Source organism: Ursus americanus, chromosome 23 (assembly GCF_024610735.1).
Source record: "Ursus americanus isolate L20-20 chromosome 23, mUrsAme1.1.p, whole genome shotgun sequence".
Classification (NCBI taxonomy): Eukaryota; Metazoa; Chordata; class Mammalia; order Carnivora; family Ursidae; genus Ursus; species Ursus americanus.
Window position 1 is genome coordinate 21,063,258 of NC_142149.1, and position 24,852 is coordinate 21,088,109.

At 53.5% G+C, this 24,852-nt stretch overlaps 1 protein-coding gene across 1 annotated transcript; it reads right to left on the reverse strand.

Moving 5' to 3' along the window:
* Nucleotides 1–11,560: 11,560 nt before the first annotated feature.
* On the reverse strand, nucleotides 11,561–24,700 carry RAPGEFL1 (Rap guanine nucleotide exchange factor like 1). Its single transcript, XM_045781705.2, has 15 exons — nucleotides 23,810–24,700; nucleotides 20,950–21,025; nucleotides 19,894–20,035; nucleotides 19,566–19,663; nucleotides 17,794–17,906; nucleotides 17,392–17,559; nucleotides 16,564–16,661; nucleotides 16,329–16,451; nucleotides 15,597–15,775; nucleotides 15,420–15,510; nucleotides 14,819–14,869; nucleotides 14,384–14,471; nucleotides 14,129–14,193; nucleotides 13,737–13,791; nucleotides 11,561–13,510 (listed from the first exon to the last, which is right to left on the reverse strand). The coding sequence occupies exons 1-15, from the start codon at nucleotides 24,327–24,329 to the stop codon at nucleotides 13,386–13,388; spliced, it is 1,992 nt and encodes a 663-aa protein (XP_045637661.2). The 5' UTR covers nucleotides 24,330–24,700; the 3' UTR covers nucleotides 11,561–13,385.
* Nucleotides 24,701–24,852: the final 152 nt, after the last annotated feature.

Consider the following 24,852-nt stretch of genomic DNA (forward strand, 5'->3'; position numbering starts at 1 on the left):
CTGGGCTGCACCCACTAGGCAGTGTGCGGCGTTCATTGAGACCCTCCTGTGGCTGGGCGCCATCAGATGGTTACGGAGGTGACTAAGAGCCTCTCTTCTCAGGGCACTCACTGTGTGGCGGGCAGCCTGGTGAGTAAACAGCTAGCTGAGCTATAAGTCAGCGTGTAATTAGTGCCATGGGGACATCTGTGCCGTGAGAGGTCAGACAGGGAGTGATGAACTCCTGCCGAAGAATGGGAGAAGGTTTCATAAGTGGTTTTGAACTGGGCCTTGAAGGATGAGTAGAATTTTATTGCCAATCAGAGAAGGCAGGGAACACATTCCAGGCCCAGGGATCAGTGGGTGCAAAGGTAAAGATTTTCAGGTATGTAGTCCTGCATGTCTGAAGGTGGGGTGAGTGATTGGGTCAGGGAGATGGTAGACACCACACTCGAAGTTCTTCAACTTCATGTCCATTCTGTCTCCTCCTTGCTCACCGTATACTGTGTGGACCTACTTTCTATCACTGCTATGCACCAAGTGGGTCCTCAAGGCCTTTGTACTGGCTCTACTCTGCCCCTTCCTCATTTTTCAAGCCTTCGTTCACATGTCCCCTCCTCAGAGGCGTTCCCTGCCCACTGTTGCTAACATAAGCTCCCCGCATTCTCTGTAACACCATTCTATGATAAAGGCAGCCACTGGGGTGGAATACAGGGACATCTCACCTGGGGAACTAGGTGTGGGCTTCATGAAGAAAGTGACATCTAAGTGAGACCTGATGGGAAAATAAGAATTACGCAGAGGCAGAAGAGAGAGAAGTGTTCCAGAGCAGGGGGAAGGTATATGCAAGAAAAGAGGCACCATGGCGCGTTCCAAAAACTTCAAGCATTTGGATGGGCTAGCTTGAGCCAGAACTTGCGAGAAAGGCAAACTTATGAGGAATTAGGTCAAAGAAGTCTTCATAACATCCGACGTTTAATTAACATCGTGTTACCATGTGACATTGGCCTAACTTCACATGTCATAGCTCATTCAATCCTCACAATAACTTTCTGAGATAGGTATTATTACCCCCATTTTACAAATGAAGAAACCGAGACACGGCATGGTTAGCCATCCTGCCCAAAGTCACATTCCCACAAAAGAGCAGAACTGTCTCCAGAGTCTGTGCTGTTAATGCCCATACCAAGTGCCCCTGCGTTGTCATTTGTGGTGTCATTTCCCAAAATGGCGAAAGACTCTTAGTAAAGTTCTCAACAGCACAAAACAACACAGGTTATATTAAGTTTGTGCAAAAATATTTCATGCTTATACTTTTTCGATAAAATGACAGGCCAAGTACCTGGGAGACCTCCCAAAAAACAACAAAAGAATAATATTGAAAAACATCTTAGAGGTAGGAGTTAAGATGGCGGAGGAGTAGGGGACCCCTTTTTCAGCCGGTCCCCTGAGTCGAGCTGGATAGGTACCAGACCAGCCTGAACATCCACGGAATCAGCGTGAGACGCAGGAAGATGCATCTGGATCTCTACAAATGAACATCTCCAGCGCTGAGTATTGAGGCACGAAGCGGGGAGCCGTGAAAAACACTTAAATGCTTTGATGAAAAAGTAAGGAACGTTGGCAAAGCAAAGTAAACAAAGGCAGGGTTTCTAGAAAGAGGTAAGTAGAACACCGAGGCAGGTTTTTGCTCTGAGGACATTTGCCTAACTAAGTGAACCTGAGCTTCTGTCAGTGTCTGATGGAAAAGGGAAACACCTCAGAACCTCCTCAACGGGGGAATTTTAACAAAAGATTCTCGTCATAAAGATGGGACCCCAAAGAGATACAGGGCTGTATTTCTGGTAAGGGTGAGCCAGAAATAAGCCTGTCCCCTCCTCCCTTGGCTATAGGGTTAATGGAGATATAGGCTTAGATACATCTTTTTTTAATACGTGGATTTTTCACATGGAATGTTCAATCAGACATTGAAAGCCATGTGGAACCCAGGATAATTCTTCGTTATGTGGATCCGTCCCTTGCATCACAGCGCTCTACCATCCCTGACCCCTGCTTACCAAATGCCTATAGCACATCCTTATCGTTGTGATAAACAAACAAAAAAAAAAGCCTTCACAAATTTCCAAAATGCCCCGATGGAAAACCACTGCCCCAAGGTACACTGTCAAGTCGACAGGAGCCAATGTATGAAGCACTTTATTATCCATTGTGAAAAGTTAGATTTTTATCTTCTGGGTGAGAGGGAAACCATTGAAAGGTTTAAGCAGAGAGGTGCCATGACCCCTTTTGCCTTCTAGAAAAATCCCTCAGACTGCAGGATGGAGGATAGATTAGATGGGGCCAGACTGGAGGCAGAAACACCTGTTGGGAGGCTGCTGTGGACCTCGAAGTGAGAGATGATGGCTGCCTGAACTGAGGGGCAGCTGGGCACCAGCTGGACAGAAAGGCTTTGGAGGCAAGGCTGCCTGTCTCCAGAGCCAAAGGGCTCAAGTTTCAGTTCTCCCCACTACTGAATAGGGTGAGACTTTGAGCAAGTTATTCAACCTCTATCACTCTCAGGCTTCTCATCTATGAAATGGTGATATAAGACTGGATGGAATGTGTCCAAAGTGTGTACATACTTGGAAAGAACCCACTAATCTTAGCCATGATCATTATTAGGTATGAGCAGTAGAGATGGAGAAGAAGTAATTCTAGAGATATTTAAGAAGTGGAATGTGAGAGCTGAGGACAGGGAGGAGCCAAAGATGGCTCCCAAGCTTCCGGCTAAACTCCTGTGTGCATGTGGTACTAACACGTAACTCCTTAGCTTAGAGAGGCCAGGGCTGTGAATGAGCCTGAGGAACCTGGTGAGGAGGGAGGAAAGAGAGGTCCAGTAGGCCACTACATGTTTGGGTCTGGAACTTAGAAGAAAAATCCTAGCAATTTGGGACTCCTAAACTGTGGTAGCTACTCTCCAAAGATGGCCCGACCATCGCAGGACTCCTTGTATTCATTGGGTCTGGGCTGACCTGTGACAACCTTTAATGCAGCAGAAGTCATGCTGTACCAGATCCAGGACTAAGCTTTAAGAAGACCCAGAAGCTTCCACTTTTGCTTTTGGGACCCCTGATCTCCCATGTGAGAAATCAGCTACTCTGCTGCAGAGGTCATCTGGAGAGAGAAGCTTTCACCTGGAGAAAGAGAGGTCCAGCTATCCCAGCAGTCCAGTCATTGCCACCAGAGTGTGAGACAAGCGAACTAGTCATCTTGGACATTCCAGCCCCGGTTACCTTCTGACTGCGGCCACATGAGACACCCCAAGTAAGACAACAGAACTGTCTCGCCAAGCCCCCATCAACCTGGAGGATCATGAGAAGTTCTAAAACGGTGGTGGTTTTAAGCCATTAAGTTTAGAATAGTTGGTTAGGCAGCTATAGATCCCTACACAGAATGAAATTGATGAACTCTAAGCCTAGGTGGAGAGTGAGAAGAGAAGAGGGCTTAAGACAGAACCAAGGCACCCCATGTGCAAGGACCGAGCTGAGGGACAAGGCTTACAAGGGAGACGGAGATAAATAGGATGGAGGGAAATCCTGAGAACATAGTGTCCTGGAAGCGGTGATAAGGGCTCAGGAAGGAAGAATGGTCAAAAATATCAAATGCCAGTGAAAGAACAGATAAGTGTGGTAACATGGGAGTCAGTGACCTTGACAAGAACAGTTTCAGTGAGTCCTGAGGGCGGACACCAGATGCAGGGGGTTGAAGAATGAAAAAGCAACAAAACCAAACAAACTGGTATGTTTCTGGGTTTTTTGTTTGTTTGTTTGTTTGTTTGTTTGTTTTAAGAATTACCTCTATGGGGGCGCCTGGGTGGCTCAGTCGTTAAGCGACTGCCTTCGGCTCAGGTCATGGTCCCAGGGTCTCAGGCTCGAGCCCTGAGTCAGGCTCCCTACGCTGCAGGGAGTCTGCTTCTCCTCCTCCTTCCTGCTCGTGCTCTCTCTCGCTATTTCTGTCTCTCTCAAATAAATAAATATGATATTAAAAACAAAAAGAATTACGCCTATTGACCTGGGTGAATCTCACAAGCGTAATGTTGAGGGGGGGAAAGTGGCCGCACACGGTACCCAGGAGGACAGTATTTATATAAAGTTTTAAAACATGTGACTATTAAAAACTCTCAAAACTCAATAATAAAAAGACAAATAACCCACTTAAGCCATGGGTAAAGGATCTTGAAGTGGATTGAACGGTGTCCGCCCCACAATTCACATTCACTTGGAACCTCAGAAGTTGACCTTGTTTGGAAATAAGGTCTCCGGAGATAGAATTAGTCCGGTTGAAGTTGCGTGGATCAAAATGAGGTGACGGGGATCGGGGTGGCCCCAGTCCAATGACTGGTGTCCTTGCAGGAAGAGGGCACACACGGGAGAAAAGCATGTGAAGACAGAGCAGAGACTGCGGTGACGTGTGTCCAAGTCAAGCAACCAAAGTTCCCGTAAACAGAAACCCTTTTACTCACTTCAAAGTGGACAGTTGAGCAGGTCTTAGTATATTCGCAGTTTTGTGCGACTGTCACCACTAATTCCAGCACGTTTTCATCGCCCCAAAAAGAAACCCTATACCCGTGAATAACCTCTCCCAATTCTGCCTTCCTCCCGTCGCCACTCTCTGTGTCCTGGCGACCACGAATCCACTCTCTCTATCTGTGGCTTTGCCTATGCTGGACATTTCCTGTAAATGGGACTCACACGACACGTGGGCTTTTGTGCCTGGCTGCTTCTCCGCAGCATAATGTTTTCAGGGTGTGTCGCTGCTGTAACATGTTTCAGCACTTCATTCCTTTTTCTGGCCAAATAATATTTCATGTTATGGATGTATCGCGATCTAGTTTACGCACTCATCAGTGGATGGACACTGAGTGGTTTCCACTTTTTGGCTATTACAAATGATGTTGCTATGAACGCTCTTGTACAGTTTCTGTTCGAGGTGATGAACGCGTTCTAAATTTGATTGTGGCCATTGTCACACAACTCTGTGGTTATGCTAAAAGCCATTTAACTAGGGGCGCCTGGGTGGCACAGCGGTTAAGCATCTGCCTTCGGCTCAGGGCGTGATCCCGGCGTTGTGGGATCGAGCCCCACATCGGGCTCCTCCGCTGGGAGCCTGCTTCTTCCTCTCCCACTCCCCCTGCTTGTGTTCCCTCTCTCATTGGCTGTGTCTCTCTCTCTCTGTCTAATAAATAAATAAAATCTTTAAAAAAATAAAATAAAAGCCATTTAACTGTACACTATAAATAGTGCATGTGAAGGATAAATTGTTACCCCCCAGAATACAAAAACCATATTGTTGTGAGATGTCTGTGTACACAGTAAACGTTTACAGAAACACACGGAAATGATACCACACTCGGGGAAGCCATTGTCTCTGGGAGAAAGGAAGGGGATGTGATTAGGGAAAGGCACCCGGGACCTCAACGGCAGGGTATGGCTTTATTTCTGAAGCTGGGTGGGGAGACGTGGGTGTTCATTATATTAATCTTTAAAACTTTTGCGCAATTGAAAAATTACATGACACATTTAAAAATAACTTCCTAACAGGAATGAATGATTGGGATAAACACGATATTTTGCAAGAAGCAAAAATCACCACATACTAACAACAAAGAGAGAAAAAAATGTATCTTTTTCATGGAGAGATCTGGCAATTCCGCCTTGAGAAACTCAGCCATCACTCATGGGAGCCAACCTGGCATTATTGGCTGCCTGGTGTAATGCTGTTAATGCTATTACCAGCATCACCCATATTATCCTCTAAAATATTTAAGCTCCAGAAAACCCCTAGAATGAACTATGCTGTCCAGTTACAAAGCTGCTAGCCACAGGTAGCTATTCAACGATTAAAAGGTGACTCGTCAGAACTGACATATGCTGCAAGTATAAAATGAACGCCAGGTTTCAAAGACTTACTACGAAACGAAGTAAAAGATCTCATTAGTATTTTTATGTCAGTTACATGTGGAAATAATATTATCTTGTATATATTGAGTTAAATAGAATATATTATTAATATTAGTTCTCCTGTTTCTTCTTGCTTTTTAAGCGTGACTATCAGAAAAATGTAAATTACATTAAAGGGGATGAAAGTACAAGTGAACAAGAGCTCGGGGAAACAATCAGACAGGTCAAGAACTTGGGACATTTTACAAGACATTTCTCCTAGACTTCGAAAAGCCAATGTCGTTGGAAAAAAAGAAAAGCAAAGGAACTCTTCTAGATTAAAAGAGACAAAAGAAATATAAGAACGCAACGCAATGCATGGGCCCTGATTGGATCAAGCTTCTTTCCCTTTCTTTCTTTCTTGCTTGCTTGCTTGCTTTCTTTCTTGCTTTCTTTCTTGCTTTTTTCTTTCTTTCTTTCTTTCAAGATTTAATTTTTTTTAAAGTAATCTCTGGTCCCGATGTGGAGCTTAAACTCAAGACCTCAAGATGAAGAGTAAGAGTCCCGGGGCGCCTGGGTAACGCAGTCGTTAAGCGTCTGCCTTCGGCTCAGGGCATGATCCTGGCGTTCTGGGATCGAGCCCCACATCGGGCTCCTCCGCGGGGAACCTGCTTCTTCCTCTCCCACTCCCCCTGCTTGTGTTCCCTCTCTCGCTGGCTGTCTCTCTGTCACATAAATAAATAAAATCTTAAAAAAAAAAAGAGTAAGAGTCCCATGCTAAACTGACTGAGCCAGTCAGGCACCCCTCTTTTTTTTTACCTTTTTAAAAAGGTATTTTTGAGACAATTGGGAAAATCAAATGGAGACTGGATATGAGGTGACGTACAACTACTACTGACTTTCCTAGGTGTGCTGATGCTGTGGTAGGAAATCATTCTTATTCTTGGGAGGTTCTCGCTGAGGCTTTTAGGAGTGAAATGATATTAATATTTGCAACTTACTTTCAAATAGCTTGGTAAAAGAAAAAGTGTGTGTGTGTGTGTGTGTGTGTGTGTGTGTGTGTGTGTAAAGAGAAAAGGGAGAAAAAGAGAGAGACAACAAAAGCAAATTTAGCAAAATGGTCATTATACAATCTAGAAGGTTTTATGGATATTCACTACTAATCTTTAAACTTTTCTGTGTTTGAGCTGATTCATGATGAAAAGTTGGGGAGACAAGACAAAATAAAAAAGGAATGAATGGGAGATGAGGACGTGGAGATAATCCTTTCCAGAAGATTGGCCTTGAGCTGGAAGTGAGAGAGGGGACAGTAGCTGGAGCAGGCATATCGGGTCAAGGAAAGTGTTTTTAAAAATGGGGAGTTGAGGGGGTGCCTGGGGGGCTCAGTCATTAAGCTCAGGTCATGGTCCCAGCTGGGGTCCTGGGATCGAGCCCCACATCAGGCTCCCTGCTCCACTGGGAGCCTGTTTCTTCCTCTCCCACTCCCCCTGCTTGTGTTCCCTCTCTTGCGGGCTGTCTCTCTCTCTGTGTCAGATAAATAAATACAATATTTTTTTTTAAAAGGGGGGGTAGCTGAGAGGGTTTAAATGCTAAATGGGAAAGCCCCAGCAGAAAGAGGAGAATGAAGAGCGCCTGGGTGGCTCAGTCGGTTGAGCGTCTGCCTTCGGCTCAGGTCATGATCCCAGGGTCCTGGGACTGAGCCCTGCATTAGGCTCCCTGCTCAGTGGGGAGCCTGCTTCTCCCTCTGCCTCTGTCATGGCTCTGCCTACTTGTGCTCTCTCTGTGTGTCAAATAAAATCTTAAAAAAAAAAAAAAAGAGGGGCGCCTGGGTGGCACAGCGGTTAAGCGTCTGCCTTCGGCTCAGGGCGTGATCCCAGCGTTACGGGATCGAGTCCCACGTCAGGCTCCTCCGCTATGAGCCTGCTTCTTCCTCTCCCACTCCCCCTGCTTGTGTTCCCTCTCTCGCTGGCTGTCTCTATCTCTGTCGAATAAATAAATAAAATCTTTAAAAAAAAAAAAAAAAAGAAAGAAAGAAAGAGCAGAATGAAAGATACAAATGGGAAGTCAGGGATGGTCAAACTTCTGACTCATGCCTGGGGGTAGACCGTAAGAGAGATTCAATATTCCCCCAAGAAATACTCTACCCTCCTCCCTAACGCCAAGAGTGAAGAGAAAGTAATTTTGGTGGTGACACCTAGTGGATTCAAAGGGCACTGCTTAAATTCTACACTCGCCTCTCTACCCGTGATCAGGAGGGCGTCTTACCTTGCTGGTCCTCCGACCACGCCAAATCATTGTCACCCTTTTGTTCCTTGCTAGACCAGCCTGGGATGTGCGATGCTACTAAGAATGTTCGTCCTCTCCCCACACAGCCCACAGAGCCCTTGACCACGTCTCGTGTCTTGGGCACTCTCCACACGGGGAGGCAGAACTCAGGCAGAGTGGAGGAAAGGACCAGAAAGGATAGTCTCCCCACCCCACCCCCCCAGCTATAGTCAGGTGGCCACTGCAGTCTGGTGAGTGCAAGCTGGACATTGCTTAGTTATTCAAACTGTCGGGATTGTGCAGACCTTAAACTGTGGGCTCTGGAGTCAGAATAACTGGGTTCAAATTCTCGCTAGCTTTGAGACCTGGCCTCTCTGTGTCCCTGATGAGAAATTTCTCGTGACCTCAGTTCTCACCTGGAAAGTGAGACTGATAGAGCCAACCTCTTTGTTGGGAAGACTAAATGAGAGAACGCACATAAAGCCAAGCATAGTGGGTGGTAAAGGACACCCTTCCAAATGTCAATTCTCATCATCACCCCCGAAAGGGAGCAGATGACGGGTGGGTCTGAAGATGGCCAAGATGGGGATAAGGAGAATAACCCATACGACTCTCCATGCCCTCCCCGGGGTAGAGGAGCAGAGACAGAAAGGACTGGCCCCTATGATCCTGCCCCAGGGCATGGAGTCCTCCAAAGTGGGACCAGCACCCTTTGAAGAGGGCAGAGCCTGTCCAGCCCCCACACATCTGGCTCCCCTTGTGACCTGTCCACAGGGCAGGGGCAGCTCACAATGCTGAGCAGTGCCTCCCAGCGCCTCATCCCTGACCTCCCACTTCCACACCTTGGCCATCAAACCTGCTTTGGGTCCTGGGTCATCTCTTTCAAGAAGCTTTCTTTTACTTGCCCCCCACCCCCTATCCCCAGACTGGTAGTGAATCTCTTTGGCTCAATTCCTAGAGGGCTTGTCATCTCGCGTCTTGTCTGCTCTTACAGCTCTTATTTCAACAAACCTAATTTATTCATTCAGCAAATATGTATCGAGTACCTTCTCTGTGCCAGGTACTGTTCTCGGCTCTGGAGAGCGAATAAGACATTCATGGAGCTAAGAGCTAACATTCGTGTAGGAGCCGAGGCATGAAGAAAATACACAGAGAAGTATATATGATGTCAGGGGGTGATGAGTGTCTAGAAGACAATATGGGGGGTAGGGGACGGGGGGGTGAGATGGGGTCAGCGTGGTCAGGGAAGGCTCAGGAAAGAGCAAAGGTGGTTTCCTGAGACAGGAATGGGTGTTAGGTGTTTAGGAACAGTAAAGCGGTCAATGTGGCTGTCGGGGGAGGGGGGAGTGAGAGGAGGGGGGGTAGGAGAGGGGGTCAGAGAGGGAGGATTTTTATTTTTAATGTGTTATCGGAAACAGGAGTGTTACGGTCTGAATTGTTTTAGTTGAGATATACCTACAGCGAAATGTATAAATCTCACAACTCAGCGAACGCATACACACACACCCACATCAAGATAGAGAACATTTTTACCACTACAGAGGGCTTCTTCATGCCCCTTCCCAGTCAATACTCTCCTATCCCCATCAAGTAATCCCTATTTTTAATTCTTTTTTTTTTTTAAGATTTTATTTATTTATTTATTCTACAGAGAGAGAGACAGCCAGCGAGAGAGAGAACACAGTAGGGGGAGTGGGAGAGGAAGAAGCAGCCTCCCAGCGGAGGAGCCCGATATGGGGCTCGATCCTAGGACTCTGGGATCATGCCCTGAGCTGAAGGCAGACACTTAACGACTGAGCCACCCAGGCGCCCCCCATTTTTACTTCTATCCCCATAGATTAATTTTGTCTGCTCTTGAACTTCTCTTAAAAAGAATCCTACAATTTGTAGTCTTTTGCATCCAGCTTTTTTTTTTAGCTCGATATTATGTCTGTGAGATTCATTCATGCGGGTAGTGGTTGCGTGTTGTGTGTTATTGCTGTGTAGTTTTCCACTGCAAGACGACAGCACGCTTCATGAATCCATTCACCTGTCGAAGGACATCCGAGGTTTTTCCGGTTTCACTGTCGTTGACGACACTGCTGTCATCACCGCTGTCCATGTCTTTCAGGAGACTCAAGCACGGATTTCTCTTGGGAGTGGAAATTCTGGGTCATAGGTTAGGCGTACATTTAGTTTTGGTAGACACTGCCAAGCAGGTTTCCGAAGCGGCTGCACCAGCGTACGGTCCCGCCAACGGCGTGTAAACATTCCGGTTGCTCCACATCCTGATACTGATATTGTCACTGTTTTTACTTTTTTATTTTTTAGAAGATTTTGATTTATTTGTCAGAGACAGAGAGAAAGAGAGAGAGAGAGTGCATGAGTGGGAGGAGGGGCAGAGGGAGAAGCAGGCTCTGCGCTGAGCCAAGAGCCCGATGTGGGACTCGATCCCAGGACCGGGGGATAGTGACCTGAGCGGAAGGCAGAAGCTTAACCGACTGAGCCACCCAGGTGTCCCTCACTGTTTCTAATCTTAGCCGTTCACGATCTGATTTAGGTTTTTAACGGAGCAACCTGGCTACACTGTGAGAACCAAGTGGTGGGATTAGGGTTGGGCTGGACAGAGGAAGCCGAGACGCCAGGTAGGAGGCAGTGTGGTCGCCCACGGGAGACGGGCGAGGGGTCTGCACTGGGTGGTAATAGAGGAGTCCCAGGAAAGCGGACCGATCAGGATACCTTCTGGAATTGTAGCCAGCAGGACTGGCTGATGAGACGGGGGAGGGATGAGGAGGCGTGGAGGGGCAAGTCCCGCATTCTTGCCTTGAACCCCTGGGAGGAGGAGAGGACCGATTCCTGAGAGGCCACTCACAGGGAGTAGCACATGGGCGGCAGGGGAAGACTGGGGCTCATGTGGAGCTTCCTGAAGAGCTGTCATCTCCTGAAGCTTAGGCTCTCCTCAGAGCCGAACACTAGGCTCCAGACGCCCCCATCTCAGCGCCACTGGTAGACGCGCGTCGTGTGACTAGTGAGCACTGTCCTCGTAGCGGGGGGCGGAGGGTGCATGGTGTCTGCAGTGACAGGTCTCAGTCAGGGCCCAGTTCTGCCCCCTCGCTCGCCTGTGACGTGGCCCTTATGCTGGGACTTCCCAGCTTCCATCTTCCGCCTGCAGGTCTCAGGATTTAATGAGATCTCAGGCTACGGCGTCCCGAAGGTGGAAGAACTAGCTTCCACTCTGCCCAGTTCCAGACACTATGTGACGAGGCTCATGAGGTTGGCCCCTTTCCCTCTCAACCGCATTTTCAGTTATTCCAGAACAGCCCTGCTGAGGGGCCCCGTGCGCCGAGAGGGGGTCCCCTCTTCCCTCCCTCAGTCCCTGCCCCAGCCTCAGAGAAACAGAACGGAGCACAGCAAGCAACTCGATTCATAGACTTTATCAGCTTTTTCTCCACCCCGCGGTCTCCGCAGACAACCGAACCAGTACAGCACACGCGGTTCACTCCGGCCGAGCTGGGCAGCAGCGGGGCAGGCATCAGGACCTGGGGCGGGCAGCAGCTGAGACGGGACCAGCGGCCCCCAGGGCTTGAGGAGGGTTGTGGGAGCTTCGGGAGAAGGCTGCCAGCGAGTGGGGTCAGGAGGGAGGGGGCCGCAGGGAGAGGAGGGCGCGGGGACCGCGGCGGTGAGGAAGCAGGGAGGGGAGGGGGGGTATGGTCAGTGTCTGGAAGGGGTGGAGGAGGTGGGACACAGTGCCTGTGTATGTGCAGGTGGGGGTGGGGGCCCATACACATGTTTTGGTGGCAGGAACAGGACAGACCACTGTATAAAAGGGACTGTGCAACATAACCTATGATACAATGTTTACATATGATACAAGGCTCTTCCCCTCTTTGAGTTTTAAAAAATAAATTTACAATTCCAGAGCTTTTGATAAAAAATATGTACACCCTCAGAGCAGGAACAGCAGCTGCTTTCGCTGTTGCTGCCTCTGCCTCTTCAGCAGGGAAAGAGGTGGCGCCAGAAAAGGGGGGTGAGGCTGTGCCGGGACACCTCACCCAGTAGCTGCCAGGAGCCCTGCGCCCCTCGGCCCTGGAGGCCCATGTGGGAGAGGGTGGGGAGGCCGAGAGGTATTAAAGGCGTCACCACAGTCCGGTTTTGCCTTTACAGTCTAGGCCATTCCCTCCTGGGGGCTGCCTGCCCAGGTACAGGGGTCCACCCCACCCCAGCTCTGATGGGGAGGACCCAGGGAGAAGTCAAGACAGGGAGAAGGATAGAGACCATGGGTTGGTGCCCCACAGAAGAGCCAGAAGGGGGATGACAGCTCCCTTCTTAGCAGTAGACACCCCGAAAGCAGGAGTGCGGGCAGCAGACACCTTCAACTCCTAACACCGCCTCGCCCCGCCCCGCAATGCAGAGGGAGCGTCCTGCAGGCGGCTTAGGCCTGGGTTTCCCTGAGCATCTTCCACGGTCTCATTGGAGCCCACCCAGAGACCCTGGGGAGGCCTGAGTGGGGGACTCCCAAGGGCCGACCAGTAACCCTTCCCACCTGCTGCTGCCCCTGCCCCAGGAACAGCTTCATTCACGGGCTTGGGCACGAAGGGCAGCAAAAGGAGCTGAGCAGGGAGCGGTGGGGGTGGGGAAAGCACCCCGCACCATCATCGCAGGGCAGAGTAGACCAGGGTAGCACCAAACAGAAGGACCCCCTCTACACACAACACCCTCCCTCAACTGCCGGATGCACTCCTGCTTCTTAAAGGGGACAGGCGCACACACACACACACAGACACAAGGGTGATATAATATTCTGGGGGGTACATCCAGGGGTCCCAGCCCTGACCAGGGAGAGGCCGGACAGGGGTGGAGAGGAAGGCTGCCAATCCCTCCCACGATTCCGCTCTGGGAGACAGGAGGGTGGGCAGCGTTCCTGCCTGCCTGGGAGGAGGCTGGAAACTCCATCTCTGGAACGGACTTTGATGGGAGGGCAGAGAGGAAGGAGCCCTCTGCCCCCCCTTCCCTGTGAGGGCAGGGACCAGTAGAGTGTGGTTTTGGCTGGAAGGAGCAAGGGGGAGAGGACTTCAGCAGGATGAACAGGCTTATGAGTCCAGGGCTAAGTCCATCTGACTCTTCCTGAGGGGCAGGAAGTCGCTCCAGCGGAAAGATGTCAGGGGTCATTTGGGACATCGTGCAAAGTGCTTGAGTGCCAGGTGCCCGAGGACCTTGGTGGGGCACCGACCAGAGCCTCTGTTCTCACTGACTATTAGCCTCCAGCTTGTAGGAGAGCTCGAAGAGGAGGTTCTGGTTGTCGATGACCTGGAACTGGCGCACATAGGCCTTGGTCTGCAGGTGATGGGGGGATGCCTCCATGTCCAGGCCTGAGGGGTGACGAGAGAAGGGGTCAGCCTCTGAGCCTCCCTTCTCGCTCTATGCGCATACCAGCCAGAGGAGCGGGGTGTGGATTTGGGACAGGTGCTGGGCAGGAGGGCCCCCGGGGAGGCCAAGGAAAGGGAGGAGAGAGACAAGTTTAAGGAGATGAAGAACTGAGCCCTCCCACTCAGTCAGAGCTCCACCTGTGAAACTCTCAGTTTCACAGGTACTCACAAAGGGGCCGGCTCCGGTACTTGCGGATTGTCCTCACTTTTTCGGCCACTGAATGCTGGGAGATGACAAGGAATGAGCCCTTAAAAGGGTACAGAAAGATGTCCCCCCCTCTAACGCTCCCCTTGCTCCATTCTCCGATTCTGCTGGTTTTACCCTGCTCCCTCCAGGGTCTAATTCTGGAGGGTCTCTGAAGAACCAAAGGAGGGGTGTAACCGGCCGGTGAGGAGAGGTAGCGTTGTGACCCCCCCACCCCTATGCCACCAGGGACAGTCAGGAGTCTGTTAGGCAAGCTGGGCACCAAGGAGGTAGGCTGCTATCTTTAGGGATCTGCCAGGAGAGGGGGAAGGTTGCCAGCCCCCCACACCCGGGCCAGGGTCGGCAGTGGCACTCACCAGCTTCTCAATGTTCACCAAACCATCGACAAGGGTCTTACTCCCCTCGTGCAGGAAAGTCAGGTCTAGGGTATGGAAAAGAAGCCCATGGGAGGAAGAAGAGAGGAGGTCTCAAGGGCCCCTCCCCCCCCTCCCCCACAACCGCTCAATGGGGGGCTCCTGTCCAGGCGGGCACCCACAGCTGAGTGCCAGGGGTTGAGAGCCGGAACTGGGGCACGGAGAGGGTGGCTAGAAGGGCACGGGAGTGCCTCTCACCTTTGAGGATCAGAGGCACGAAGGGAATCACGGGAGGTTTCATCTTGGAGATCACTTCTCGGTAGCTTTTGTGGTTCCTGCAGGGGTCCTGGCAGTCCGAGGCAGACAGGTAAAGGGGCACATAGTCCCAGAGCACCTTAAAGATGTCCCTTACTCCTCCTTCGTCCCCCTGCCCTAGGTCCATCTCTGATCAGAGAGGGGTATGTAGGGGGTCTAGCTGGGGGTGAGGTGGGGAGGGGCTTGACTGTTCTTCTCCCTCCTCCCAGGAAAACGGGATGGCAATCCTCCCATCTCCTCCCCTCCCAGCACGGGGGGGGGGGGGGGCGTCTCAGGCACTAAAAACCTTGCAGGGAAGCTTGAGGAAGAAGGTTGAGGGGAACAGAGGGCCTCTGGGGTACAAGTTCAGGGGCAGATAAAAGAGCTGAACCCACTCACTGTCAGGTTCTCAAATTTGCGGAACAAGTTCTTGAATTTCCCTGGCAGTTTCTGCAGAGAGTTTGAAGGAAGGAGAAGGAATGTGAGTGGAGCTCCTTGGGTTTCACGGCAGCTCTGGCTGATCCCCAGGTGTCAGAGGGGAAAAGGGCCTGGCTGTCTTGCAGGGGGCTGGCAAACTGGTGGGTGGGGAAATAGAGTCAGCCCTTGGTGCGGTCTGGGGAGCTTGAAGCAGCCCAGGGGAACAAATTATTTTGGGGAATTCGAGCCTCTGCTTAGGCATACGCCATGCACGAGGGACCTCACTGAGTGCTGGCTGAAATCCAGGATCCAAGTCTGCGACCTGGCCTGGGCTGCCAGCCCCCGCTCGCGGGGATTCCGGCTTTTTTCCTATTTTGCAGGGGGACAGACAGGGTCCATTAGCCAAGCTGCGTGCCCGGGGGCAGGATCTGCCAGAAGAGGGCGCCTCCTTCCTCCCGGCACAAAGGTTCCTACCGACCCGCCGCAGCCGTGGGAGGCCGCCCTGGGGTGACCCCGGGAGGCCGAGATCCCCGAGCGGGGCCAGCACAGGCGGGGGGAGAGCAAGGGGCAGCCGTGTCATCACCTCCCAGGTGAGCCGCAGGCGGCTGACCGCGGCGTTGTCCAGCCCCATGACCACGGCGTAGAAGGACAGCAGGTCCTGGTTCTGCTTGCAGCTGCGGGGGACGGGGGTGGGAGGCGGGGTCAGGGCGCGCCCGGGGGGCCCCCCGGCGCCCCCCCTCCGCCGCGCGGCCGCACTCACATGGCCGCGATCTTGAGGAATTTCTTGAGCAGCTGCGCGCGCTTGCCCGGGGCCTCGCACAGCAGCACCTCGGTGGCCACCCAGTGCGTGACCTCGCTGCAGCGCTGCAGCAACAGCTCCAGGTTGGCCGTCTCCCGGCGGCCGCGCTCCCCGTGGAACACGTAGTCCACGAATTCCAGCTGCACCCGCGTGGCGTGGCGTGGCGTGACGGCCGCGGCGCGTGGGGGGTGGCGGTGGGCCGGCGGCGGGTGCGCCCGCGGAGGGAAAGGCCGGAGGGCGGGGCCGGGACGGGGGCGGGGCAAGAGGAGAAACCAGGGACAAGACGGGTTGCAACAGAGATGGGGGGGAGTCACATTAATAATACTGTGCTATCTACGGAGCACTGACTAGGGGCCAGGCCCTTGAACCATCTGATAGACATGCCTGTGACTTGTGACTGCCTTGTTTTCTTTCTTTAATAGGGAGTAGTTTAAAAATACTAACCATGGATCAGGTACTATGTAAGACCCACCTCTCTCTTTGCTGTTTTTTTGTTTTTGTTTTTGTTTTCCTGGATGGAGGACGCAAGGCTCAGAGGGTGTGGGGTGAGTTGGGGTGAATTGCCCAAGGGCCCCCTGCCAGCCAGCCTTCTAAACCCAAGTTCAGCTGCACACGTTGCCCGTCTCCAGGCCCCCCACGTTGGCACATTTCTCCCCCCAGGCCCCCCAGCCCAGCACCAGCTACAGTGCCCACCTCGTGCACGCATCGGAACAGCTCCCAGTGGAAGGCGGTAAGGTGGTTGGCCACGTCCTCAGGCTCCACGCGGTGGATCTCTGTGTCTCCAGGGGACACCTGGATCTCCTCAGGGAGGGGCATCTGGTGGCACACAGGGGCACAGGGGCTGGACTCCACTCTGGACTTGTGAGTTTCTGCCCACAGCCCCTCTGGGCCCTGGCTTGCAGCCGAGGCCTTGTGCCGGAGTTCTTACCAGGGCCTCATAGCTGTCCCGTGTGCAGGCAAACAGGTGGCTGTTGATGCCCAGCGTGGTGAACACACAGTCTTCCGTGGGCTGGAGAAGGACCTTCTCTGCAGGAGAACGAGCTGCTCTGCCTCAGCCCCAACCACCTGTACCCTCACACACCCCAGCCACTGTGGCCATCCCATCTGGAAACTCCTAACCCTGCACAGACACGTTCTAGACTAATGGGACTCGTGTTATATTATCACCAGTTTATGCCATATTTATCTGAAATTTTTCAGCTAATGATTTCTCTTGCATTCATAACCTCCTTTTTACCCCCAACATTCTTCCCCAGCTCTCCTCTCATTCTGTCATCCCGGTGACACCGGAACTTTTTCTCCTTGCCTCAGAGGAAGATAGGGCTCTGGCTACGGGGCAGGCTTTCTGCCTTCCCACGGGAGTTGGAGGCCTACCGTGTGTTTTTAGCCTCAAAAACGCAGCATCCTCAGATGCTCTGGGAGGTTAAGGAGTCGGATCCCCAGGTGAGGAAGAGACAAGCACCCGGCTCCAAATCCAAGTTCTTGGACCAGCGCTTTCCAAACTTTACTACGCATGGGCATCGCCTGGGAATCGTTAAGATGCTCTTTCTGAATCGGCAGGTGTGGAGTAGGGTGGGAGGTACTGCAGTTTTAATAAGCATCCAGGTCGGCGATGCTCCTGTGGCTGGTCCCAGGACCACACTTTGGGTAGCTGGGGCCTACAAGTCGTCTGCACCCCTGCCCCGGAGCACTGGGCTTTCGAGTTTCTCCTCTCCTGCCCCCACGACCACCCTGCCCAGCTCTTCCCGAGCCTCACCTCCCGAGGAAGCCACCGCTACCAGGATGAGGGAGTCCTCGCGCCCGGCAGGCTCCTCCGAGTACTGCAGCTTCTCTGTCACAGAGCCCAGGATGTCCTGCACAGACGCCGAGAGGCGGCTGCGGATGGTCACGTAAGAGTGGTCAGGCATGTAGACCCGGCAGAAGACTGGCCAGAGACAGGACGGTGGCTTTCCGTTAGCAGGCGGAACGGGCCCACTGGCCCAGGCCCCTGCCGCGCGTCTGTTTCCCCGCCCATCTCACCCCCCGCCGTCAACAGAGGCTGTCAAAAGGACATCCTACCACACCAGGAGACTCCACGGAAGGTGCCCCAAACCCAGAGACCCCAAAGGGCCCTCTGAGCCGCTCCAGAAGCTCTCCCCATCTTGCTGCCCACACTCACTCTCATCAGAGCCCCGGAAGGCCACTCGGGTCTGCAGACAGGAGTCGATCCGGCGGAAGTGGCGGAAGAGAGGCTTCACTTGCTTGCTGGGCGGCTGGCTTTCCTCTGGGATCCTGGCATGGACACAGGTGGGTGTCAGGAGGTCCTGTCACGCGTATGGAGCGCCAGGCAGGCAACATCAAGCAAGGGCTTATCAGAACAGAGTCAAGGATCCACCAGCACCGGGTTCAGAAAGCGGTGAAGGAGGTCAGAAGGGAGACAACGACCAGCATGGGACAACTGTCCGAGTGACCCAGATCATATGCCACCTCTTGCACCAATTCTCTGATCCACCCCACCCACCAGGAAAGGTCACTTTTTGGCATCAGCTGCCGTAGGACACTGGGCTAATATTTGTTTATGTGCGTATCTTATCTCTTCTGCAAGACTGAGAGCTTTTGAGGGCTGGGCTTAGTCCTTCCTGGACTTTTTTTTTTTTTTTTCACCCTCCAGGCCTAGCACACTACTTGGCACATGGTAGGTGTAGGTCATCTGCTGTTTCCTGAATTTTGCCGACAAGGACTTCACAGCCTGGGAGGGAGACAGACGTGTATACAGCTACTTCTAACACGAGACAGGAGGTGTTAGGTGATATCACAAAGGTACAAGGAGAGTTCTGTTGGCATGAGGGAGGGGGAACTTTCAGTGGAAGATGGTATTTGACCGGGGCCTTGAAGGACAACAGAAAGAAGCGGATACAGGGTGGTCCTTCTGGGGTGGACCATAGAAATGATGGCAGGAAATTGGGATTGGGAATGCCCAGAAGTTCAGAGAATGGTGGGGTGTATAGGGAGTGTCGTGGGGGCTGGGGGTTGTGGGAGATGAGGCAGGAAGCATCAGCAGAAAGACGGGGCGTTGAATGCTGGGCAAGGGTGTTACAATTTTGACTTGTGGGCAATAGGGAGCCCTGGATGTTTTTGAAAGAGGAGCATGATGTCGTCAAACTGGAAAGATTTCTCTGGTGTCAGCATAAGAAGGGAGAGGACGCAAGACCAAGACCGTGAGTTGAATCCCCGGGCAGGAGGCTGTGGCAGTAATCCAGGTGAGAGCTAATGAGGCCTGAACGAGGGTTGTGGTGGTGGAAATGGAGTGAAGAGAGACTGAAATGGTCAGAGGAATGGACGGATGGATGGATGCGCTGGAGTCCTGAAGCTGTCTCGCAGTGGCTCATGAGAGCAAGACGGTGAAATCTGGGGAGATTCTGCCAATGAGTTTTTAAACAGCCATTAATAAAAAAAAAAGTTTTATAAACTTCTAGTGACATTATTACCACAAAAGGTAGTATCCTGTTTTACTCTATTTTGCTATTATCAATGCTCTTGATGTTATTTACCTCTCTTGTATTTGTGTGGTGAAAATACTACGTAATGGCCTGCTACTGCACATTTCTTCCCAACATCACATTCAGTGACGTCATGTCGGTAGTTGGAAATGAGCCAGCGAGAGAATTTACACCATGGGAATCAGCAAAAGCTACAAATAGGGGCTTTTTTTTTTTTTTTTTCCTGAAACGCTGGTTGTTAAATATGTACCAGTACACCACTGGATTGATGAAGAGATGGATGGGAGAATGGGCAAGACAGTGACTGGAGGCCGTGCTTTCTGCTACCCTCTAGCGAGAGAAAGGGGCTGAAATAAAGCCACACTGGAGTCAAAAGGCCAGAGGCAGTCCCTGTGACAGAGGAACATGGCGGACGTCTGTCCTATCCCCTCCCCCAACCCATTGCCCTCACTTTAGCTCCACTGTTTCCACAAGCTGGTGCAGCCTCAGTGTGTCCTCTCGGAGGTCCTGGTAAAGGGACTCATCCTTCATAATCAGCAGGTACAGATCCTGGGGAGCAGAGGAGAGAGAAGATAAAGGCAGGGGTCTCATCCCAAGCTTCGCTATCGGCAAGGGCTGGGGCAGGGTCTCCATGTCTTTGAGCGTAGAGGAACCATATAAACTGAGGTCCACTGGCATCTTCTCCTTCCAGGTACCCAGCTTGAGGAGTATGGCCCCTTCCAAGGAGCCCCCTTCCAGAGCTAATAGCCTGCTCACCCGCCTTCTCTTCCCAGGCCCACCTTGATGATGCGGCCGGCCCCCTCTTCCTCCTGCAGCAGCCCCTGGTAGGTGTCCAGGAAGTGAAGGAGCATGGCTAGACAGGCCTGCTTCCGGCCCCGCCCCTCGGGGCCCTCCATGCCTCCTGCCCAAACAAAACTGACCCCTTAGTTAAGAAAAAGCCCTGGGCAGGCAGACCTGAGGAAACTAGGAAGGGAGATGAGAAGCAGTGGGTGGCTAAACCCTCCCAAATATTCTCTAGGTCTGGGGCCAGGGAGAAGGGAGGTCCAGGGGTCCCTGGAGCCAAGACCCCTTCATGCCCCAGCCTGGGCTTTTGCTCAGAGTAGGTAGGGATGGCACCCGCTTGACCACGTCCATCTGACCACATCCTGCCTATTTGAATTTCACTTGAAGATACTGTGCCTGGACCCACCCAACCTCTGACCAGCGCATAACCTGGAGGTGGTAAAGGCCAATGATGCTTACCACAGACCTGACCATACCTCCGTGTATGGCCTGGTGTTTCTAAGAGAGCCTATGGTATTCTGCTCAGTGGCCTGACATTTACAATTAGATCCTAAAATAACTCAGTGAGAGGCCCTATGGTTACATGAGACCCTACGAATAGCCCAGCCAGTGGCCTGTTTCTAGCAGACCCCACCGAAGCACAGCTGTGACCTGATGTTTACATCGGACCCTATAATAACCCACGGGGCAACCAGATGTTTAGAGCAACAATTCAGTGGGGACAGAGGCTCTCTTAATAGAATAATAACACCTTGCATTTGCACAGGGCTCTGCCGTCTCCAAAGCACTCCCACATCTACTATCAGAAGGATCTCCACAACAGCCCCGTAGGTACGCAGGGCAGGTGCTATTTACCCCCTTTTTACAGAAGAGGAAACTGAGGCCCCAGGAGGTTAGGGGGTCTGCCCAAGGTCACAGAGCTGGTGAGTCAAACCCCTGGAATTGAAACCCAGGAGTGCTGGGTTGAGCTGAGGGCCTGATATCACATGTGGGGTAAGGGGCGTGGCTTCCTCCTGACCTCCCCTATAGCAAGCTCCATAAAAGGATATTACTCGTGTAGCTCCTGCAGAAATTTCTCCGTGGGGAGGAAGAGAGAATGGGTGAGGACGATGTCATCCAGCAGGATATCTGTAGAGATCAATTGGCGCCACTGATGTCAGGCGGGCACTTCCAGGACCCGACTGGACACTCACTACCCCCCCTTCTCTTTGCCTCCTAGAGTGAGTTCTTAGCCAGGCTGGAGCCCCAGCCACCTGCCCCGTCATGCTCTGCACAAGCGCGCGCGCACACACACGTGTGAAGGTTCTGGGCAGCCGCTGCGGGGGTGGGGTTGGCAGCTGCCAAGGCAGCTGGAGGGAAGGAGGGGGCGCCCTTTGATGGCCACGCCCACTACTCTTCAACGCGTGTGGGAAGCTGGTCAGATAATAAGGCAAGCTTGAGATCTGCCCCAAAAAAGAGGTCGACCACAGAAGTGTCTCTAGAAAAGAACTTCCAAACGCGGAGGTTAGGGTCAGTGGTGTGTGTGTGTGTGTGTGTGTGTATGTCTCTGTATCCCTCCTCCCCTCCCTACTCCCTACCTAACAGCTCTGAGTTCCAACTGGGCAGGTGAGAACCAGCCGCATTAAAAAGGAGAGGGAGTGACTGCCATCTCTTTGATCCCAAAAGCCTTTAAATAGAAGCCCTGTGTCCTCTGGATGCTCAGAGATGGAAGGGTTAATGATGGAAGGGTGGAGGGGAGTGGCTCTCACCACCCTTTTCCCCTCCACTCCCCCATCTGGGCCTGGCTCAGCCAGTCAGCCAGGTACAAGGTCGCCCTGACTTGCAGCCAGCCCTGGGGTGGGGCAGGGCAGCCTGGCACACAGAGACAGGCCGGGAGCAGGGAGGGAGCCAGGTGTCCTCACCAGGACAGGTTAGGGCCAGGTCCCCAGGCACTGCCCCAGGACAAAACCAAGGCTTCTGACGTCCCTTGGCGCACCATCCCCTGGCCTCTGAAGGTCGAGGAGGAGAACCAACACCAGATCCTCTACTTCAACTGTTGGATTTCACAATTGAGAAACTGAGGCCCAGAGCTGGGAGGGACTTGCGTGGAGCTGGAGTAGAAACCCAGACTCCTGAGTCTTTGTTCTTTTCTCAATATGCCTGAGGCAAGCAGTGTGCCAGGGTAGAGCACAGTGGTTAGATAGGGCTGCTTAGATGTTTGCGAGCCTTTGACTGGTTTGAGGATAACTTCTGTAAGTCCCCCCTCCCACACACCCTGGGAGGAAGACAGGATGGCTTGAGAACATTGGTTATATTGGAGAATATCAGAGTGGGAGGTTAAGGTGATTCTCATTTACCCTGGGACTGGTTTGAGGTTCCCCAAACCAGTTACTCGGGGCATCTAGCTTGCCAGCCCAGGAAATAGGGTGACAATCAATTCAGGAGTCCTTCCCCACGAGAGACCAGGTGGAGTGTGTGGCACCACGTCCCCGTGGAAGGGGAAAGACAGATTCTCCCTTTTCCTCTTTGCCTCGCTACCCTGTTATGTTCTTAAAGTGAGTCTGAGAGCCCCAGCTGTGACGCCTGGCTCCAAAGATGTCGACAAGGAATAGTGATGCCCACCGTCCTTCCTGTCCATCTCATGGGGGAGCGAAGCCAGAGCAAAGGAAGAGGAACATGGGGCAGAGTGGGGGAGATGCTGCTATGGGGGCTACAGTTTGGCGTCTGCCTCTTCCAAGCCAGGCTCTGGTCCAATGCACAGCCTCCCCAGGGAATGTGTCATAGAGACACAGGGTGTGTGGTGTAGGCGGGAAGTTATGGTTAGGAGAGCTGTGTGTGTCTGATATTTTTCTAATTAAATCCAAAAGGTGTCAGCTCCCCAGGGCAACGACAGCTGAGCCAAGGAGAGGACCCAGGTCTTGAGAAAAATCTAGGGGAGCGGTGACCTATTCCACATGCCTAGGTCCAGGCTCCCTGCAGAGGTCTAAAAGAAAGTGTGAAACCCCCATCTTTAGGCCCTCGACCAGGGCTCCCATCCTCGGACCCTGCGGGGCTTCGTGAAATGCTGAGAGGCAGACCTAAAGACCCGCCAGTCTTCTACCTCCACCACTAACCAGCAGTTTGGGGCCTCAGTTTCCTCAAAGTCCCCTTAGTAGGGGTGCTGGTGGGGAGTGGTGAAACAGCATCATCATTTAGGGAATAAGCTTCTCAGGGTGTGGCTATTATTTTTTAAAGAGGCCGTGTGCTGGGGCCTGCCTTGCGAAGGGTGGGAGTTGGAGGGGCTCAGAATCCCCCCAGGATGCTGCAGGGTCCTGATGTCTGCCTGCCCAGCCACCTCTCCCCCAACTAGAACACCTCCTTCCCCCCAAGCTGCTAAGGACAGAGCATGCCTTTGCCCAAGGCCAAAAGGCAACTTGGGCCCTGAGCCTGTCTGGCACTGCCCCACTGAGTGGGCCAGCCCTGTGCTCTGGGGCTTCTGGACAGAATCGGGGACTTGAAGGTCTTTCAGGTCTTGGAAAGCACCTCTTGAGGTGGGGGTGTGGGGGTGGAGCACGGTCTGCTCAGGGTAGCTTCCATCTTAGTGTGTCAGGCCTTAATTTGGGGCCACAGAAGGAGGTAGGCAACACCAGGGACCCATGAGAATCTGTGGGTAAAATGTCCAGGAGAAAGGAAGTGTGGCTTAAGGAGAGAAAGAGGTTCAGCTTCTCCAGCTGGTGGGTGAGGCTGCTACAGGGAGGAAGGTGGCACTGCCGCTTCCCTCCTGCATAAGGGTCTGTTCCTCTCCTAGGCCGCTGCCCCACTTCAGTGACTGCTCAACCCCACACCGAGGCTCCCAGCCAAGCGCCCCCCACCCCCACCCCCACCCCCCCACTGTCCAAGGGCAAGGAAGAGGAACCGGTAGCAACCCCCTCCTCCGGGATGGATGAGCCTTACCTGAGGCGGCGCTGTCCCTGGTGGCCCCTCCGGCGAGCCGCTCCAGCACCCGGTTCAGAAGATGCTCCGGCCGCTCGGGGGCGCCCAGGGGGGCCCAGGGAGGGGAAGTCAGGGGCTCGCCCGGGGACAGCTCGTCAGAGGAGTACGAGGAAGGGGAGCGCAGGGGCCCCCCTCCCCCGAGCGGCCCGGGCCCCGGCACCTCCTCGAGCTGTAGCCAACAGGGACCCCCGCTGCCGAGCTCCTCCGCGACCCCCGCCGGCTCTCCCCCTTCCTCTTCAGGGGGCGGCTCCAGCCCCGGCTCGGCGGGGGGCTCCCGGAGGAAAGCTGGGAGCAGCAGGCGAGACACGCTCTGACGCCGCTGCAGCGGCCGCAGTCCCCCGGTTGGACCGCCGCCCCCGCCAGGCCCCCCGCCCCCGCCAGGCCCGCAGCAGCTTCCCGGACCTCCGCCGGGACCTCCCGCCACCGTTCGCCCCGCCAGCTGCGACGTCTGCTTCTTCAAAAATTTCTCCAACGGCTTCATGCCCCCCCCCCCGCCCCTCTCCTCGGGGCCGCCGGGGGACCCAGGTGTCCCAGGCGCGGGCGGGGGGGGGCGGGGACACGATGCTCAGAGCCGGAGGGGCAGAGCGGAGGGCTGTGCCAGGCGCCGGACTGGGGGCCAGAGGTGCCCGAGGCTCGCTGGCCGGGGTCCAGTGGCCAGTGGCCCGGGGAGGTGCCAGAGGGAAAGAGTGCTCGCTCTTAGTGGCCCCCCATGTCGGTTGCAGCCGGCACGCGGCCCGGAGGGCTGGTAGGCTGCGGGGCCAGTGCCCCGGGCTCTGCGCTCCTGGGCCGGGCTGCGGCGGCAGAGACAGCGGGCGGAGCGCAAGGCTGAGAGAGGACGCGGCGGCGGCGGCGGCGGCGGCGGCGGCTGCGCTCCTGGCCCGGGGGAAGGTGGCAGAACTGAGACCGCGCCCCCTTCTCCAGTCCCCGCCCAGTCCCCGCCCCTGCCCTTTCTGGGCCCGCCCCCTGGGCCGCGCGAGGCTTGAACTTGGGCGCTGGGGCTGGCC

Excerpts from the sequence above, each read along its gene's own strand:
- RAPGEFL1 (XM_045781705.2), bottom strand. The coding sequence starts at position 24,329 with ATGAAGCCGTTGGAGAAATTTTTGAAGAAGCAGACGTCGCAGCTGGCG. Across the intron at positions 15,776-16,328 it reads TGTTCCGATGCGTGCACGAG|CTGGAATTCGTGGACTACGT; the intron begins GTGGGCACTGTA and ends ACGCGGGTGCAG. Across the intron at positions 13,511-13,736 it reads GTACCGGAGCCGGCCCCTTT|GCCTGGACATGGAGGCATCC; the intron begins GTGAGTACCTGT and ends GTCACCCCTCAG.